General features: G+C 33.8%; 1 protein-coding gene across 19 annotated transcripts in view; it reads right to left on the bottom strand.

Moving 5' to 3' along the window:
• Positions 1–19,492, bottom strand: part of TCERG1 (transcription elongation regulator 1) — a 77,632-nt gene that overhangs the window by 27,068 nt on the left and 31,072 nt on the right. For 12 of the 19 annotated variants that reach the window (XR_013166241.1, XM_077137328.1, XM_077137326.1 and 9 more), the window contains 5 exons: positions 17,464–17,526; positions 16,107–16,307; positions 15,345–15,457; positions 14,471–14,559; positions 368–528 (listed from right to left, as the gene is read on the bottom strand). Coding sequence is in view for 18 of the 19 variants with exons in the window: in XM_077137328.1 (XP_076993443.1) it covers positions 368–528; positions 14,471–14,559; positions 15,345–15,457; positions 16,107–16,307; positions 17,464–17,526 (627 nt within the window). In the remaining variant the exon portion in view is untranslated. The remainder of the gene's footprint in view (positions 1–367; positions 529–14,470; positions 14,560–15,344; positions 15,458–16,106; positions 16,308–17,463; positions 17,527–19,492) is intronic. The other 7 variants (XM_077137333.1, XM_077137336.1, XM_077137338.1 and 4 more) reach the window with 1 other exon arrangement.

Genomic DNA, 19,492 nt, shown 5'->3' with positions numbered 1-19,492 from the left:
ATTTTAAAAATATATATTACTAGTCACAAAAGTTGCTAAAACGCTTAATGAGGAGGAGTATTTGGTATCATTAACAGACATCAAGCAAGCGTCAACAATATTAACTTATCTTGGACTAACTGAAAATCTCAACAAGGATAATAAATTTTAAAATAAAAAAATATACTTTAAAAGAGACATTTTCCCCCAAATTCTGAATTTCTTGTATCTCTATTTTTAAAACCAAACTATCATTACAATCTAGTTTCCCATTTCTCAAATTTCTTAGATTACTTATAAAATAGTTTTTGTAAATGGCCCTCACATTTTCTATCAAAATATTTTTATAATTATAAGATGGAAGATAAATTTTTAATTCAAAACTTACTTAGTTTCTTCCCTTCTTCCATTCCTTTTTTATGAGGAGGTTCCTGAATAATTTTGTCTACATCTGCCCTTCCAATCAGATCATCAGGTCGGTCCCACATAGATAGACGAGTGGTAGGATTATAAAAAAAGACCCGCTCATCACCAGTCCAAACAACACACCTAAGGATTGATTAAAAATACTGTCTTAATGTTACAGAACACATTTTATACCTAGATCTTTTACTGTCACCCTGCAGAAAGGGAGTTGATGAGGGAAATACTCATATTACTAGTAGTTACCTACAGAGAAGCAAATCTGGTTTTCAGAGTAGAAGAAATCTGATTGGCTAAGATAAAACAGCAGCTGAACACATTACTTGAGAAAACCAAGAAATACAAAGCAAATGTAAGATCAGAGGTTTAGAGTGCTCAGGAACTTGGTTTGGCACACCCAATTTGGGAACACTAAATTTTAAACTATCACAAAGGACTATTTCAATGGCACAAATAGCACTCCTATAAAGCAGCTCTAACGCTAAAGAACAGACTACCCTACGTATTGGTTTTTAATATTTCTCAATAAACCAGAATTACATACTCAAACACAAATTCCTATAAAGTCTTTAATATCTGATTATAGCTTGTATAAAAAGTAAAGAGAAGTACTGCTCTTGTTATTTACAATACAAACACAGACAAAACAGAAAAATAACTACCTAAGAACATTATAAAGTAGGGGGGAAGTGAGGACAGTGCGTTGGGGTGAAGTGAAGTGAGTGGGGGAGGAAGACAGACCAAAAGATTAGAAAAGCTTCTAGAAGAAAAGTTCCCCACTTCTGCCCCCTCATGACTTTCTCGAGGGTGGCCCTTAGTTACAATGGCATAGCAGCAGCAACAAGGCAGGTAAAACTCCAAGTGAAACCATGTCTTTCTGGCCAGATAATCAAAAGGTTATTATTTTATTTTGGTCTAAGATGACCCACAAGTTGAAATTATCAGACAAAGGCTTTAAAGCAGCAATCAACATTAGACTCTATGAGATTTTTTTAAAAGCACACCTGAAATGGAAATACAGGAGTTTCTCAGCAAAGAAACAGAAACTATAAAACAGAAACCAAACTGAAACTTCAGAAATGAAAAATACAACAGCTAAAATATAATTTCACTGACTGGCTCAAAAGCAGAACAAAGATGACAGAAGAAGAATCAGTGAACTACATGTCATTAATTATTCTATCTGAATAACAGTGGCTGGGGGGCGGGGTTGAACAGAGGCTCAGAAGCCTCTGGGACTGTATCTAATGTCTACTATATGTGTCAGTGGAGTCCCAGAAGCAGAGAAGAAAAATATTAGGAAAAAAAAATCTTATAATTTTTTTTTAATTTTATAAAAGATACAAGGTACACGTTCAGGAAGCCCCAGCAACCCCCTAAGAGGACTGACTTCAAGGAAAACATGCCTAGACACAATATAATCAAACAGGTGAAAATCAAAAGTAAAGAAAAAACTCTGATAGTAACTAGGGGGGAAATGTGGCACAGTACGTATGGGGAGCAAATCCAGTAACATGGATTCCTTACCAGAAACCAGAAAGGCCAGAATACAATGGAACAACACCTTCAAAGCACTGGAAAAAAGAACTACCAACCCTTGCCAACCCAAAAATCTACATTCAGTGACAACATCCTTCAGGAACAAAGGCAAAAAACATATTCTCAAAGGAAGGAAACTAAGACACGTCTCAGGGTTTTTACATTTGCTGCCTCTCTATCCTCAACACTCTTTTACCCATTCTGCTTGGCTAACTCCCATTCATCCTTCAGGTCTCTGTGCAAACATCACTTCCTCTGCAAAGCCTCCTTTTCCTACCCTCATCCCCACACCCTCCAGTCCTGTTTAAGGATCTCATAGGTCCTTGTTCCTTTCCTTCATGTCATGTGTGTTACTAGACAGTTATTTAACTGATATTAATTATGTCTGTGTCCATGAGCTCCACGAGGGTAGAGACTGGGTATACTTAGCTCACTACTGTGTTCCCAACACAGCGCAGGTCACACGAAAGATGCTGAGTAATGTTTGCTGAATGAATGAAAGATAGGTCGTGGGCCACTCTGTGGATGGAATGTATGGGGAAAAGTCCTCATGCTCCTAGATGGGAGTGGGGCAGAGGTACTGCACTGGGAGGGAGGGGGAAGCAATGATGTGGGTGGAGAAGGAAATTCACTAGTTCTGCTACGTGGGTGGGCGGCCAGGCCCCAGAACGTTTGTGAGCTGACCTAGGGGTGGAGAAACAATTTCTTGTGAGAGACAGCTGATGAGGGTGGATTCTGTAGCTACAGTCGGCTCTTCTTCACGTTACAGGCTGCATGCCTTCAGTCAAGCAATTTTACCTACCTGACCTTTAGTTTCTCCATATGTAAGATGGAGATTAAAAATAAAATCTACTGCAAAGGGTTGTTTTTTCACATGAGGTTTAAATGTGTTAACACACATCACTTAAAACAACTATTGAGAAATTGGACCCTGAATGTTAAATGTTCAATAAGTAACAGCTGTTACTATTTTTCAAGCATTCAGGACCAAAGGGCAGGGGTTCTGAGCCCAGTGATTGGGAAGACTCTTTGATAGGAGTCTTCACTCACTGAGAAGATATTTATTATGGAGCACTTACCAGATGACAAACATTGTTTCACACGCCAGGGATATAGAAAGTGAAAAAAAAGGCTGAAAAGAAAAAAAGTATCTCCAGCCAATGGAATTTCAACAAGCATGCCAAGGACATGCATGGGAAAGAACAGTCTCTTCAACAAATGGTGCTGGGAAAACTGGATGGTCACATTCAGAAGAATGAAGTTGGACCCCTTACCTCATGCCTTAGACAAAAATAAATTCCAAATGTATCTAGGACCTAAATATAAGAGCTAAAACCATAAAACTCTTAGAAGATAACATAAGGGTGAATCTTCCCAACCTCAGATTCTACAGTGGTGGAATATTTAACACCAAACACATGTGCAACAAAAGAAACAACAAATAAATTGGACTTCATCAAAATGAAAAAATTTTGTGCTTCACAGGACATTGTCAAGAAAGTGAAAAAATATCCTACAGAACAGGAGAAAGTAGTCACAAACCATATATACGATAAGGACTAAATATCCAGAATATGTAAAGAACTCTTATAACTCTACCACAAAAAAAAACCAAACAGCCCAATTTAAAAATGGACAAAGGACTTACACATTTTACCAAAGAGGACATAAAAATGGCCAATAAACACGAAAAATGCTGAGCATCATTAGCTATTAAAGAAATGCAAATCAAAATATCAACAAGGATGGCTATTACTAAAAATAAGGAAATCCTAATACACTGTTGGTGGGAATGTAAAATGGTGCAGCTACTGTGGAGAGCAGTATAGCAGTTCCTCAAAAAGTTAAATATAAAATTACCATAACATGGCAATTTCACTCTTAGGTATATAACCCAAAGAATTGAAAGCAAGGATTCAAGCAGATATTTCTACACCAACATTCATCACAACGTTATTCACAGTGGCCAAAAGGTGGGAGCAATCCAAGTGCCCATCAATGGATGAACAGATAAGGAAAATCCAGTCTCTCCATACAACAGAATATTATTCAGCTGTAAAAAGGAATGAAATTCTGATACATGCCGCAACATGGATGAACCTTGAAAACATGCCAACTGAAATAAGCATGGCATGCAAGGACAAATCCTGTATAATTTCATTTATATGAAATATCTAAAAACAGCACAATCATAGAGACAAAAAGTAGATTAGAAGTTACCAGGGAGTGGGGGAGAGGGTTGATGTTCAGAAATTTTTAAATAGGAAAAAAAAAAAAGGACAAAGAGCACTACCAAAGATAATGATAAAAGAGACAGTTCATCAGGAAGACATAATTATAAAATGTATATGAGCCTATTAAGAGCCCTAGAAAAGCAAGAATGAACCAAATTCGAGAGAAACAGACAATTCCAAAACTACAAAAAATAAACACCACTCTACAAATTCTTTTCATTTCACGATACTAAGACAATATGCTGATCAAGAAAAATGACAGTAAATGTAAAGGTATCAAAATCACAGAAAATGTTATACATAGGATCATTAAATCTCTAATGGCACATCTAGAAAAACCCCAAGTATCTGAAATTGAACCAACAGATGTCTAAACAGCTTGAGTCAAATGCAAAAATCAAAGGTAAATTTTAAAATAGGAAGTGAATAGCGCTGAAAATACAACATACTGAAACTTTAAAGGTTATGGCTAAAGCAGTGTTTAGAAAGAAACTTACAGCTTTAAATGCTTATGTTAGAAATGTAAAGAACTAAGAACCAGTGAGTCTAACATAAGAAATTAGAAAAAGTAGCATAACGTAAACACAAAGTAGAAGGAAAGAAATAATAAAGGGCAGAAAAAAAGGAAAGATGGGCAACCAGTTGTTGTTTTGAAAAGACCAATAAAACTGATGGACTTCTAGTTAGACTGATCAAGAAAAAAGAACACAAATCACCAATAGCCAGAATGACAAAGAGAATATCACCACAGAGCCTACAGACATTCAACAACTTAGACAAATTAAATTTCTTAAAAATACAACTTATCAAACTCGCAAAAGAAACAGAAAATCCGAATAGCCCTACAGCTATTTAGTAAGCTTAGTTCGTTACTAAAAACCTTCCCCAAAAGAAAACTCAAGTCTCAGATAGTTTCACTTCTTAATTCCATAAAACACTGAGAAAATAACAGCAGTCTCATAAATCTTTTCAATAAATAGAGGAATAAAGATCACTATGCAACTCATTTTATAAAACCAGTGTAACTGGACAAAGATATCAAAAGATGCAAAAATCCTTAACAAAATATTAGCAAATCAAATGAAATCCAACAATATACAAAAAGGATAATAAGGGATGACAAGTAGGGTTTAACCCAGAAATGTAACACTAGTCCAAAAACCAACCACATAACTCACCATATTAAAAGAATGAAGGAAAAAAACAATCTCATTACAAAAGATAAAGAATCAAAATAAAAACACTACCAACAGAGAATAGTGGGGAAACATTTTCAAAACTGATAAAGGGTAACCTAGGAAAAACTTACAGCAAACATGCATGATGGTGAAAGATTGAATTATCTCCCCCAGGGTGCTAGTTTGAATCTGTGGCATACCCCAGAAAAGCCATGTCCTTTAATCTTCATTCATGACTGCTGGGTGACGGCTTGATTAGATTATCTCTGCACAGAAGGATGGGAGAGCTACAAGGACCACAAGGACCACGAGAGCCCACACATCCAGAGACCTGTGGAGATGAAGAAAGAAAATGCCTATGGTGGGGCTTCATGAAACAAGAAGCCTGGAGAGAAAGCTAGCAGACATTGCCAAGTTTGCCATTTGCCTGCCCTATCGAGAGAGAAACCATGAAGTTCGTTGGCCTTTTTTGAGTAAAGACAACCTCTTGTTGGTGTCCTAATTTGGGCATTTTTTATAGACTTGTTTCATCTGGGACATTTTCATGGCCTTAGAGCTACATTTTCACAGCCTTAGAGCTATAAACTCGTAACTTTTCCTTTCAAAAGCCATTCCGTTTCTGGTATATATTGCATTCTGGCAGCCAGCAAACAAGAACACCCTGTGATAAGGAACAAAGAAAGGGTGCTTGCTTTTACCTCTTCTATTTAAAATTGTACTAAAGGTCCTACTCATTACAATAAGGAGAGAAAAGGTAATGTAAGGCATAAAAGACCAAAACGAACTAAAGTGCCCCTATTTGCAGATGACACAGAAAATACCAGAGATTCTACAAAATTACTAGAACTAATTAATGAATTTAGCAAGATTCTACAAAGCAAACTTAATACACAAAAATCAATTATGTCCTTATATACTAACAGCAGTCAAATGGAAAATGAAATTAAAAAAAAATCTAATTTGCAAAAGTATTATACCTAGGAATAAAATCTAGCAAAATTATGTTCAAGACATCTACACTGAACATGGCTGAGAGAAATAAAAAATCTAAATTAATGGAAAGATAAATCACGTTCATGGATTTAAATCACAGTCATGAACTGGAAGACTTGATATTGTTAAAATGTCAATTCTCCCCAAATTCATCTACAGAGTCAGTGCAATCTGAATCAAAATTCCAGCAGGCTTTTCTGCAGGGGAAGAAAGCAAAAGGCTGATTTTAAACTTCACATGAAAATGCAAAGGATATAGCTTAACAAGTTGAAAAAAAAAAGAACCTGGACTTACCCTCCTGATTTCAAAACTTACTATAAAGCTTCAGAAATCAAGATAATTTAGTATTGGTAAAAATACAGACATATCAGTCAACAGAACAGAACAGAGAGCTGAGAAACAGACCCACACAAGTGATTTCTGACAAAGGGACTACTCAACAAATGGTGCTCAATCAACTTACATGGAAAAGAGCATAGACCCTTACCCTCACACCATACACAAAAATTAACTCAAAATTGGTCACAGACATAAATGTAAAATTTAAAACTATAAAACTTCCAGAAGAAACCATAGCAGAAAATCTTTGTAACCTTGGGGTAGGGAAGAATTTCTTAAAATACAAAAAGCTCAAATGATTTAAGATATAAAATGACAAATGGGATGTCAAAACTAAAACCTTTTGCTCTCTAAAAGTCACTGTTACAAAAATAAAAAGGTAAGCCACAGACTGGGGGGAAATATTCACAACAGATATATCAAAGGACTTTTATAATCAAAACATACAAAGCTGTCATATCTCAATAATACGAAAAACAGACCAACAGAAAATAGGCAAAAGGGGGTGCAACAGTAGTCCAGTGGGAGAATTCTTGCCAGCCACACAGAAGACCCAGGTTTGATTCCCAACCCATGTACTTCCGCCAAAACAAAAAAGAAAAAAAAAAGAAAAAAGAAAAATTCAACAAATGGTGCTGTGATAACAAGATACACTCATATGGAAAAATAATGAAATGACCCCACCATACAGCATACAAATAAAGGCAAAAGATGTGAACAGAGGCTTAAAAAACAATGTATAAATGGCAAATAAGCATATGAAGAAAAGTTCAAAATCATTAGTAACCTGGGAAATACAAACAAATACTACTATACACCCATTAAAACGTCTTAAATTTTTAAAACTGAGCACACCAAGTGTTGGTGACGATGACGAGCAACAGGAACACTAAAACCCTGTTGATGGGAACTTCACATTGCTTTCCATAGCAGTTTCTTAGGAAGTTAAACATATGCCTACCATACAATCCAACCATATATATCTACATGAAGACTTGTATAAGAATGTTCAGAGCAGCTTTATTTGTAATTTATTTGGTTTGTTTCCAGTTTTTGACTATTACAAATAAAGTTCCTACGAACACTGATTTTTCTTTCTGTTGAGTAAATATGCAGGAGTGGGATAGCTGAAAATTAGAAATAACCTAAATGTGCACAACAGGTGAACAAATTGTGCTATAGTCATACAAAGGCATACTACTGCAGCAATAATGAAAAACGAACTATTGATGCACAAAGTAACACAGATGAATCTCAGAGGCATTACTGCTGATAGAAACTAGGTAAACCAGTCACAAAAGGCCATACATTATATGATATTTACGTGAAATGTCCAGAACAGACAAATTTAGAGAGACAGAAAGTACATGAAGTGTTTGCCTGGGACTGGGAGAGGTGGGGGGAAATGGGGAATGACTATTCATTGGCATGGGGCTTTTTAATGGGTATTGAAAATGTTCTAAAATTTGTTGTAATGATGGTTGCACAATTCTGTGAATATATTAACAACTAAACTGAAAACCTAAAATTGTGGAATTGTAACACATACCAAACTCTGAAATCTGTTCTACAACTAAATGTTGTACTGTATGTTAAAATTTATTGCTTTTTTGTATATATGTTATTTTTCACAAAAAAGAAAAAAAGTGACGAGAAAAAAATACATATTCCTTCTAGCTTCCAATGTTCTGCAGCAGCTAGAAGGAAAAATCTGAGCTGGGATGGTAGCCCATGACAAACTCTGGGATCTGCTCTATAACTACTTGTTGAAGAGTGCTTTGAAAACTACTGTTTTTTTCTTTCTTTGCTTTGAATATGTTAAATTATAACATTTTTAAAGGTTAAAAAAATAAACTGTACAGTTTAAATGAAGAATTTTATAGTACATGAACTGTAACACAAAAAAGCGGTTATATTAAAGAAAAGAGCTGGGCAAAAAAAATTCAATCTGTATTATTCCTGATAAAAATCTTACAGAATGCGAAGTAATCTGTAATAATAGCAAGTAGAGAGATCCCTAGGAATAGGAATAGAGGAAATGATTGTCTACAAAGGAACACAAAATTTTGTAGGCAATGTTTATCTTGATTATGGTAATGAACTTTAAATAGGTGTAACTGTCTATACTATCTCAAAAACACAAATAAAAAATAAGAAAAAAATGTATAATGTGTGTAACCAAATCTAAAATCTTTTGTGGAAATGATGGAGTAGATTCCTGTTTCTGTCATAGAGTCCAACCAAAAACTAAGGTTTATGGATCCTAGGGAATATAATAAAATGCTGCTAATTTCAAACTCTCTTTACGATAATTTTTTCGTGGGAGCAGGGGGTAGATTTTCATCCACCTAATACAGAAGTCTCTTCAAGAATATCCTTTAGCACCATAATGAGACACTTTCAACTAAATTACTAGGTGTTTTTAACTTTACTGGGGGAAAAAAATAAGCCTAAATCATTCACGCCAGTTTCTAAAACACTGCTTGATCTGTATTAACACAGTAACATAAAAACACTGCTTGATCTGTATTAACACAGTAACTATGTTAAGATGGAGATATTGCTCTACTACATCATTTTGGCTAACAGCTCTAAAAAATAAAATCAGAAATTCGTTGTTGAGGGAAGCCCTCTAGTGGTAAGCATGCAGTAAGACACTACCATGACATTTCCAGAATTAACAGAGAAACCATGCACAAGGAATTCTGCTGTCACAAAACTGTCCTAATGATATGCATGCTAAAGCACTTAGGGATGAAGTGTATCGATGTCTGTAAATTTTAATGCATCAAAAAAATAAGATCAATAGAAGAGGGACTGATAAGTAAGTGATAAAGCAAATGTAGCAAAATAGTAACTAAAGAAACTAGGTGGTCAATATATAGTGTTCCCCGTATAATTAATTCTTTCAAAGTTTCTGTGTTCAAATTTTTCAATAAAATGTTGATAGGAAAAAACATAAAAACACAAGCAATAAAAAAAGTGGCATGGGGGTTCTGTGTAACTCTCAGTAAAGATAAAATATACTAGAAGATCAAAACTAAATTTTTTATAAGTGAAAATACAACGGGGTACAAGGGTAGTTTAGTGATACAATTCTCGCTTGCCATGTGGGAGATCTGGATTCCATTTCTGGCCCATGTACTTCCCAAAAACAAAAATAAAAGAAAGAAAGAAAGAAAAAAACAAACAAAAATTCCACAAATGATACTGCAATAATGGGATACTTACATGGAAAAAGAATGAAATGTGATCCTGGGCATTTAGTATATAAAACAACAACAACAAAAACAGAGAACAAGCAAATAAATCATATCAAAACTAAAACTATGCAAAGTAATCAATAATAAAAGGGAAAAATTATAATTTTGTATCCATTAAATTTTTTGTCAAAACATTAACAATTCCTAGATCTAGAAACTAAAAAGTTTACTGATCTTAGCAGATGCAAAAATGCTTCTAATTCTGACCACTCTATTAAAAAAAAACAGCCAAATTAATGCCATGAAATATAAAAAAATTAACTCCCACTATAAGGGAAAGATGAATGTTTTACATTTGTCTTCTTATATCTAAAGAAACAATACTCTGAAGAGTAACATTTGAAGATATCAAGAGGTGGAAAGACTAATAAAAATTTGCCTATTCAAATGATCAGGAAGTAGCATACCTCTGCTTAGATGAACAATCTGTTTAGTGTAACATTAGTGCTTACCCATTTTCTAAGAAAGAGAAAAATAATAAAATCTGGAATAAAAATTATACTAATCATAATACATTTCTTCACTGATAATTTAGAAGACAATTAGTCTGGACAACTGATTATCTTTTATGAATTCAAATGGCACTAAGAAATAGCTTATTTTTAAAAATTGGGGGATGGAGTTGCTCCCTAAAAAAGATATAATCAAGAAGCTATAAATAAAAAGATCAACAAACTCGACCTCATTAAATATAAAATTTATATAAGGCAAGATGTCAAAACAAGAATCAACAAATCGAGACAAACTATAATACATATGAAGTCAATGGGTAAATAGCAGTATGCTGCTATAAGAAGCTCCCACAAACTTTAAAAAAAAAGACAAGCCCATTAAAAAATGAGCAAAAATTGTGAAGAGGTAATTCACAGCAAATAAACACGGACTTCATAGAAACATAAAATAAGATTTATTTTACATCAGTGTACCAAATATTTCAAAGGAATATAATATCTCTACACTAGAAAGAGCAAAAACTGGTCATCTCAAACTGTTTTTTTGGAAATTTAGCTGGTATACCATCCCCTTGTTCCCAACTTTTCAACCTTTTTCTGAGGTCTATTTATCATTGCCCATCAAAATCTTAAGTCAATCTGATATCATTTGATTCAATCAATGACTTGATTGAATATGAATCATATGATGATATTCAGCAATTGCTCTTCTACGAATCAAACCAACAGAAAACTTGCATATGTTCACAAAGAAATGTGTAGAAAAAAATTTAAAACAGTAACTTTTGTAAATTGGGGGGCTTGCAAGAAATAATGTAGCTATCCATCTGTAGGGAAATTGTGCATTAAACACAACAGAAAACTATTCTTTCCCCAGTAGATTTGTAGTTACTAAATTGCAGTATTTCTCAGACATACTTGCACTGATGAATAACATTTTAAGACACACAATGTGTACAGACACACACACACATAAATATAAAACACAATATAGTAAAGGTCTAGAGAGCATATATACCACATTTTTATTAATGCAGACGTTTTTAAATGGCAGAATTCTTCCATCTTTTTTATGGCATATAATTCCTACATACTAAATGCTTTTTATGCATTCATGTATATTTTAGTAATAAGTCATATATATCATATACATATGATTAACTTTAAGAACACAGTCTGAACATGGTTCTCCTTCCCTTCCACTTCCAATCTCAACCTATTTGCCGCTTCTGAGCCCAGGAGCAGATAACTGGAACTTTGGTCTTTACTTGGCTCCTAACAAAGTGAACAGTTGCAAGTCGTCTTCTCTCTGAGCTGAGCAAACAACTAGAGAGCAGCAGATCCCAAGAACTTGGTATTTAAGAATATGTGGATGCTTTGGGAAAAGAAGACACTTAACCCATATGGGAGTATCAGATATCCCTGACCTATAAAAGACTAAATACAGCACTATGAGTACAGAGAAGCATCATACAGGTGCCTTGGCAGAGAATTACAGTCTATAAAAGAAAAAGAGCAGCCTTCCCAGGGTGTCCCAGCAGTCAAACCAGAGGGCGATCAGGTAGAATAACTAAAACACACACAAAGTTTAAGAGAAATGCTAAAGAACATAAATGAAATGAGAAAACAAAAACCTAAAGAGATCTGAAAGCAGTGAAAACATACAAAAAAAGTCTTGTAAACTTAAAAACAGGACTTTTCAGACCAAGATACTCTGAATATACATGAAGATGGTAACTATCAGACTTGAATTAGTAGTTAAGATCAAAGAAAAACTAACGAGACAAAACTACATATATAAACCATAACGGAAAAAGTAAAAGAGGCTTGGAGGATAACAGATCCAAGAGACCTAACATGCAAATTAAAGATATTTCAGAAAAGGAAAAAGAAGCAGATGAGGTAAAGTACCAATTAAACAAATGCAAAAGAAAATTTCTCTAATCTGAGAACAGACCAGAGACTGAAAATTGATGAGGCCCATGAAACTCCAGATTGGGACAGGACAGGCTTTGTGTGTGTATATATGTGTGTGTATCAGCTTCTTTTCCTATTAATACTAAAACAGAGAAACCACAATCTAGGAATATATTCTTGAAAAGACTGTTTTGAAACTTTCACATTGGAATGAGGCAAAACTTTCCATAATTATTAAACAAAACAAACCCGTGTATCTGAAAACAACTATTCTAAATGTCTTTAAAACATAATTTACTTTGACCAAACATCCCTAGTGGGATATACCCTAAACATAAAAAAAGTGAAATAAATGTTTAAACTGTCTTCAGTAATCATATTGTTAGTGATACTGCTGTATTGTTTTTCTTTGATTTGTGTACGAGAAAAACAAGTAAGTATTTTTAAGCAAGTTGATTTTCAGCAAAAGAGAAAAGACAAACAATGAAGTAAAAATCTTATGGTAGTCCCAAATTACAGGTAATGTGAATGGTATGCATCCAGGATGTATTTTAGTCATGAATGTGGGGGGATGTGTGTGTACCTACATGTGGTCTGCTTATATATCTTCTATCTGTGTGTCTACAAAACAGTCCTAAAAAATCACTGATTCAGTAACAAAAACTATCCCAATATTCTACACTGTGACCTACAAATGCCACTTGCCGCAAAAAGAAGACAGAATGGCTGAATCCAGTCTGAGACAGGTAACACCAAAGGTGGTAAGTCTGGAGCATCTTGTCATAGCAGAAAGCAAGAAAGCTATCAGAGTTGTTAACCTTAAAAGGTTCCTCTTGGCTAAATATGAGACAACTAAACATCAATAACGATAATAACTGCAGTGTATAGGAATGGATAGAAATATATAAATTTAAATATATGAATGCGTAATAATATTAAATAAAAGAAAACGAGCAGACACATTGATTACTTTTGGAAGGAACCAATTCATTATTCTGAAAACTGGTAAATCGTTCTTTTCCTATATAATTTGTTCCTCTACATAGCGAAATAGTTGATAAAAGGAGTATTTCTCTATGGAAGCATTCCAAGTATAAATGAAAAGGAAATGACAGAAATAGAATACCACTGCTTTCAATCCTTAATGATTTAATAAATCCAGGCCAGGATTTCTCAACCCAATCACTATGGACATTTTGGGCCACTTAATTCTTTGTTGTAGAGGGCTGTCCTATATAACCCTCCCCAAGTTGTGACAATGAAAAATATCTCCAGGCACTGCCAAATATCCACTGGGGGGTAAAAGTGCCTCTGGTTAAAAATCACTAATCTAGGCACTAAAAATCACTAATCTAGGCACTAATAATCATCATCAATGGCTTCTAAGAGAGACAGCTACATGCATCTTGAGAGAAGTACACACCATCACTTATGAACTAGTCTTGTCAAGAAGATCAAAGCAGAATCTGATTATACCTCTAGATGTGCTTATACTTTACAGGAAATTCAGAAATGGAAAACTATTAAAAAGCACCACAAGGATCCAATAATAAAATCCAGACTGTCTCTACAAGACAAACATTTATTTCTTTAGTTACAAAACCAAGGGGGGAAAGGTAAGGAAATAAATTGGAGGGAAACATTAAGAGACAAGCCACTCACTGCAACATGACTGTATATGTATTAAATAAGTTAGAGCAGGAGAGAAGGCACCGATGTGGGGAAAGGAAGAAAGGGAGAACCAATTAGAAAAGGGGAAAGAAAAAGTAGACTATTCAGCACTTAAGATAAAAAGGCATCATTTTACATAGTTCTTATATATAGTTATACATATATATATATAAAACACACACACACACACAAATAAATTTTTTAAATTTTAAACAAATGAAAAGTAGATTTAGGATCTCAGAATGGTTCAGGTCTTTATGAACCATAAGCACAGATGGAAAGACATTGTAGCAATTGAGTTTTAGGTTTGAAAACCCAAATATAATGAAAAAGAACCAAAACATTGAGTAAGCAAAAACATAAACTTGACATATACAAGTAAAAGGACTTGTTCTTTCTATGAGATAAACCATGTTAACAATCAAGTACAACTTTATGAGGACCAAAAAACCCAAAACACACTATGCTAGGTACTTACTTACCAAGGAGTACCAGGAATAGGGGTAGTAGCTACTGGTTTTGCCTTCTGAGCAGCCTTTTCTTCTTCAGTCATCTCCTCTTCTTTGGGCTCCTATGGTGAAATGTTATTACTCCCACTGAATTAATATCACAAAATTTTAGCTAATATGCCATAAATAAAATTATCTCTATAAATCCCTCCAAGTGCAGCCAACACAAGGTTCATTCGATGCCAGAACGGGGAAGGAAGACCCTGAATAAGAATTCCTAAGGAAGTTATAAATCACTGCACCCTAAACAAAGGCTAATTCCACCACAGTAGAATCTAACAGCATTAGTTGGTCCTATCTCAGAGAGTCACTGACCACTAGCCTAGGAGCAGAAATGGGGAATTGTTGCATAACAAGTCAGAGGAATCCTCTTCACTTAAGCTTGTTACTTATTTCTGCTAACTTCCCTACTAATGAAACATGGCCACCATTGGTTCCTCACTGAATAATGGATATTTCCAAAAAGCAAAGCTCTTTCAGTTTTATATAGGGTTCATTCCATGCCAGGATACACTGGTAAAAGAAGAAAGATCAAACATAAACATTCACCAAGTAGGAAGTTACACTTATAATTTTAACATTTACCAATCTAGAAAGTCAAGAGTCTGAAGATCAGGTCTAAGTTGTGGCTCAAGGCCCTTTCTTTCTATGAGCATCAGTTAAGTATTCGAAATAATTTAAGGAAATTTTCAAGGGGAAAACTGAATTAGAAATTTCAAGGAACCATAAAATTTCAGAGATCAAATATCTAACAATTATGTAAAAATGTTATCAAATGGATTTTTAGGTTCAAGTAAACTGTACCAAATAACGCCGGCTCCCAGGTCAATAAGTCACAGCCCTTTACCTCCTTTATCTCCTTTATAGGCTCTTCTTTAGGATCTTCCTCCTCTGTCTCCATTGGCAGAGGTTCTTCAGAGGGCTCTTTGATTGGCTCCTTAATTTTCTCTTCTAGTTTTTCTATTAAAAAATAAGATAATGCACTTAGTTGTTTTGATATAATAACCTAAGAACTTTCAGAGACTAAAGAGTTAAGATATTCCAATTTCTTGTTATTAACCATAAAAACGAAATGTTCTGCCTTATAACATCATTGATTTGAATTTAATGTAATGTTCAACTTTAAGCATCTTGTTTTATCAATCAGGAAACTGTCTTTAAAGAACTACTGACTACAGAGGGACGGACATAAAGTCTTTTAAGTAATTCATGTATCATTTGTAGCACTCATTCATTTCATTGAAAGGGATAACAGCCTAAGATACTTAGGACAAAAAAACAGGGATTTATAGTAAGAAAAACAAGAGTCTTCTTCATCAAAGACTCCAACGGCCGAAACTGTTTCTTCAAAACACATACAACACACACATTCCTTCCTGATCGGTACTATTAGTCTCAACAAAGATAACAACAACTATACAATTTCTGACAACAGTTAAAAAAAAAGTCCATGTAATTTCTCCAAATGGACAGGATATAAGAACTGCCTTATCAACTCCAACAACTAAGTAATTAGATCCCTCAAAAGTGTTAAAAAAGAAATTCAAATAGCACCCTATTTATAATATCATTGTTCATACTACTTCCAAAGTTATTAAAACAACTATACCTTTTTCCTTTAGTTCTTGGGGTTTTTCCCAGGTTGATTCTAATGTTCTATTATTATAATAATATGTCTTTCCATCTGCTGTTTTATATTCAGTCCACTCAGAAACTGCTGTTGCTCCAGCTAAGGTAGCAGGTGAAGCGGCAATAGCAACCTGGGGATGTATCATGGGTACGATAGGAGGGGCCATGCCTGGTAATACACCTGAAAAAAGAATAATAAAAAGTTAGATCCAAGTATCAAATTGCAATACAAAATAAAACTTTAAGCTAAATCTCTCTATTATATTAATAACTGAATGAGCCAGTTGTTACCAAAAAAATTATATAAAAAGGTGATTTAATATATTTCATTCATTTCCCTAGTATTTTAGTGTTAACGTCTAAATTCAATTGACTCAGAAATTCAACCCAGGAAATACCTTAAGAACACTCAGAAATTTTGGCCTCACCTATCAAAGTTTTAACATACTAAATTATAAAAATCATGGTTCATTCCCTATGAATGGAAATATATTTTTATAAAGAGTTTCTCAATTCAAATGAAATTAAGACAATAAGCATATTTACTAAGCATATTTCCTGAGACAAAATTATTTTTTAGTGCTCGGATACTGAAAGGGGGTATGAATAAGATTTTAAGTTTTAAACTAAATCTACTTTAATATACTAAATAAGTCAGATATCCCATAAACTCTTTAAGTCAGTTTACTCTTTTCCTAAAAGAAAACAAAGTTTTTCTTATTTTTAAAAGACAGGTTAAGATTTACGTTTCATAAAAGTCAGCTAAATAAGCTGATACTATAAAGTAAAATACTGTAAAATAAGGATACACATAACTAAATTGAAAAAAAAAATACCAACTCAAATCCTAAATGAGAATTTAAGTTTCAGGTATTTATCTTATTTCAGTAACTTTAAAATGTAAATTTATATTACACACACAAATATCCACACACATATACTCACTAGCATGCAAGCATAATCACATCACTTTACACATGGAAATGATTTTTTTATATTTAACTTAAAAACACATATCAAAAAATAAAGTTAAATGTTATGAATATGAGAATGAAGTTGTTTACACTTATTACACAAATTAAGATATAAAGTGATCTGACCTTATTTGCTTTTGTGAACCAAAGAAGCTAATACTACAGGCAATTGGGAAAATTAAGTGTTGGCCAAATACGACAACTGCATTTATACTACTCATTAAAAAAGAAAAATATAAAAAAATCCACTTACTTGGGCAAAAATAAATAAATAAATAAATAAATAAATAAAAGGATAAACAACAACATTCACTACCATGCCAACTTACAGACAAAACAAACTAAGATGGTTTTAAAAATTACCGGTCTTGGTGGTAGCGACTGTCTTTACATACGGGCAGCTGACTATTTGCATCATTGCTACACCTGTAAAATGGATAAGCAAGCATACGTTGGAAAGCTGCCATTGTATGTCGGCTACCACTGGGATTCAGGGAAATAATTTACCACTACAATTTAGAATGCTATTTCTAGTGAAAAAGACCAAGAATGGAGTAAACTTTTTTTTCTGTTTGACATTTTGTGGGAAGTTGTGCCAAATTCAATGATATTAATTCTAAATCATAGCATCGATTACCTTTTTATCAAACCAGTTCTGATAACATCTGAAGGAGTATCAAGAGTTCAAATTTGTGAAAGAAAAGCCCCTTCATTAGAGATACATAACAAGTTCTCATGTGGGACATTTTCCCATAGGACATAAACCCGTGCTGCTGTTGCTTAGATACCAGTGAAAGGCAGATGCAGCATGGCACTGACAAGACACTTATCTTTCTCTCTGCTGCTGCTAAATTGGAACTATAGGCTGGAGCTAAGGCATAGAGAAAAACCGTGCAAAAGTAGAAAAAGAAAAAGATAGAACAAAGTGGGAGAAGAGAAAGGAAGAAAATAAGGTATGAGGCGGATCCAAATATTCCACTGCAAATAACTTTAAATAAAAGAATGGCAAGGAAGAACAGGAGCATAGTATTCAACTAATGACAAAATATCCATGATTAGTGCCTGCTCTGTGGAATCCCGTGGGCTTTAAATAGTGTGGAGGTAGGCTAACACACAAAAAAAATGCTGCTCTTTTAATATCTCTTAATAAATATACAGATTGATTGCTGCAGAAATATCTATTATTTAAGCAAGTAAAGAAGTAGCACTTAAAGAATGGAAACTGCACAGTTCTTAGACAATTAAGACATCATGATGCATTACAATGATGTTTTTTTTAAAAAGGCAATGAAAGGAAAAGCTAGAAAACTCACGCTGACTGAGGAAATTCAAAATTGAAAGTGAATTTTTTTAAAGGAAAAAACTAATGGTTAAAGAAAAGGATAGGGGAAATAATTTTTAATTTTTATATTTTTGGCTGAGAAAGCTAAACCTAATAGTTTGGCACTCAGAAAAATTAAAATAATAACAACAATAATTATTTTCCCCACTAAAAAACTGGAAAAGAAACTACTGATTCAGGAACTAAAATTAAAATTAAACTCTAAGGTTTGTAAATAATGTAATCTATTCACACACACACACACAAAACCACTGCTAATTTTTGAAAAGTGTCTTTAATTTCTTAATTATTATTTTATATCAAGTTCAATAAGGCTAAACTTCCTATTAATTCTGAAAGTAAAACAAAAGTACTAGATCAAAAATGTGTGCTGAACAAAGTTGTATATATAACTTTGTTGTCCCTAACGTTTAAAGAAAGCAGTGGAAAATCTATTTGGTTAAGAAAGCACATGTATTAAATTCAATTTAGTATAAATACTGCCATCTGCAGGACCAATGAACCTAATATATTATGCCAGGGCTAGAAATTCAGTTATAAGAATATATGACCTTCATTCTCCCAGACTGTCCTCCAAAAGAATCCCCAACAAATACTTTCAAAACAAATCAAACGGAAGATAAAAATCTATTCACATTTGGGTTTAACTGTCCTTGCTGAAATCAATTAGACCAACCGAGAACCGTTCAATTCCACTATTGACAAACAGCCATACTAAAAGGTCATTTTTCTTCTCTTACTAAAAAGATACAAACTTATGTTTTTTTTCTCTAAGTGAACACATGTATATCATGAAAACTCACCAAATAACCACACTAAATTTTTAACCTTTTTTTAAAGGGAGCATTTAATTTTCCTACAACCCTGTCCTCAAAGTATGTTCCAATAAGAAATTAGAAAATTCCACTTCAACATTTTCGATAATTCTGATGTCACTCACAGTAAATTTCCTAAAATTCCAAGACTTAATAGTTTTAGAAGTAGAGATTCTATAATGCTAATCCAATTTTACTGTTCCCAGTCTCCACCTCTTATTCTTACATTACTCAA

The sequence above is a fragment of the Tamandua tetradactyla genome, chromosome 20 (assembly GCF_023851605.1).
Source record: "Tamandua tetradactyla isolate mTamTet1 chromosome 20, mTamTet1.pri, whole genome shotgun sequence".
Classification (NCBI taxonomy): domain Eukaryota; kingdom Metazoa; phylum Chordata; class Mammalia; order Pilosa; family Myrmecophagidae; genus Tamandua; species Tamandua tetradactyla.
This window is presented reverse-complemented; position numbering and strand designations above follow the sequence as displayed.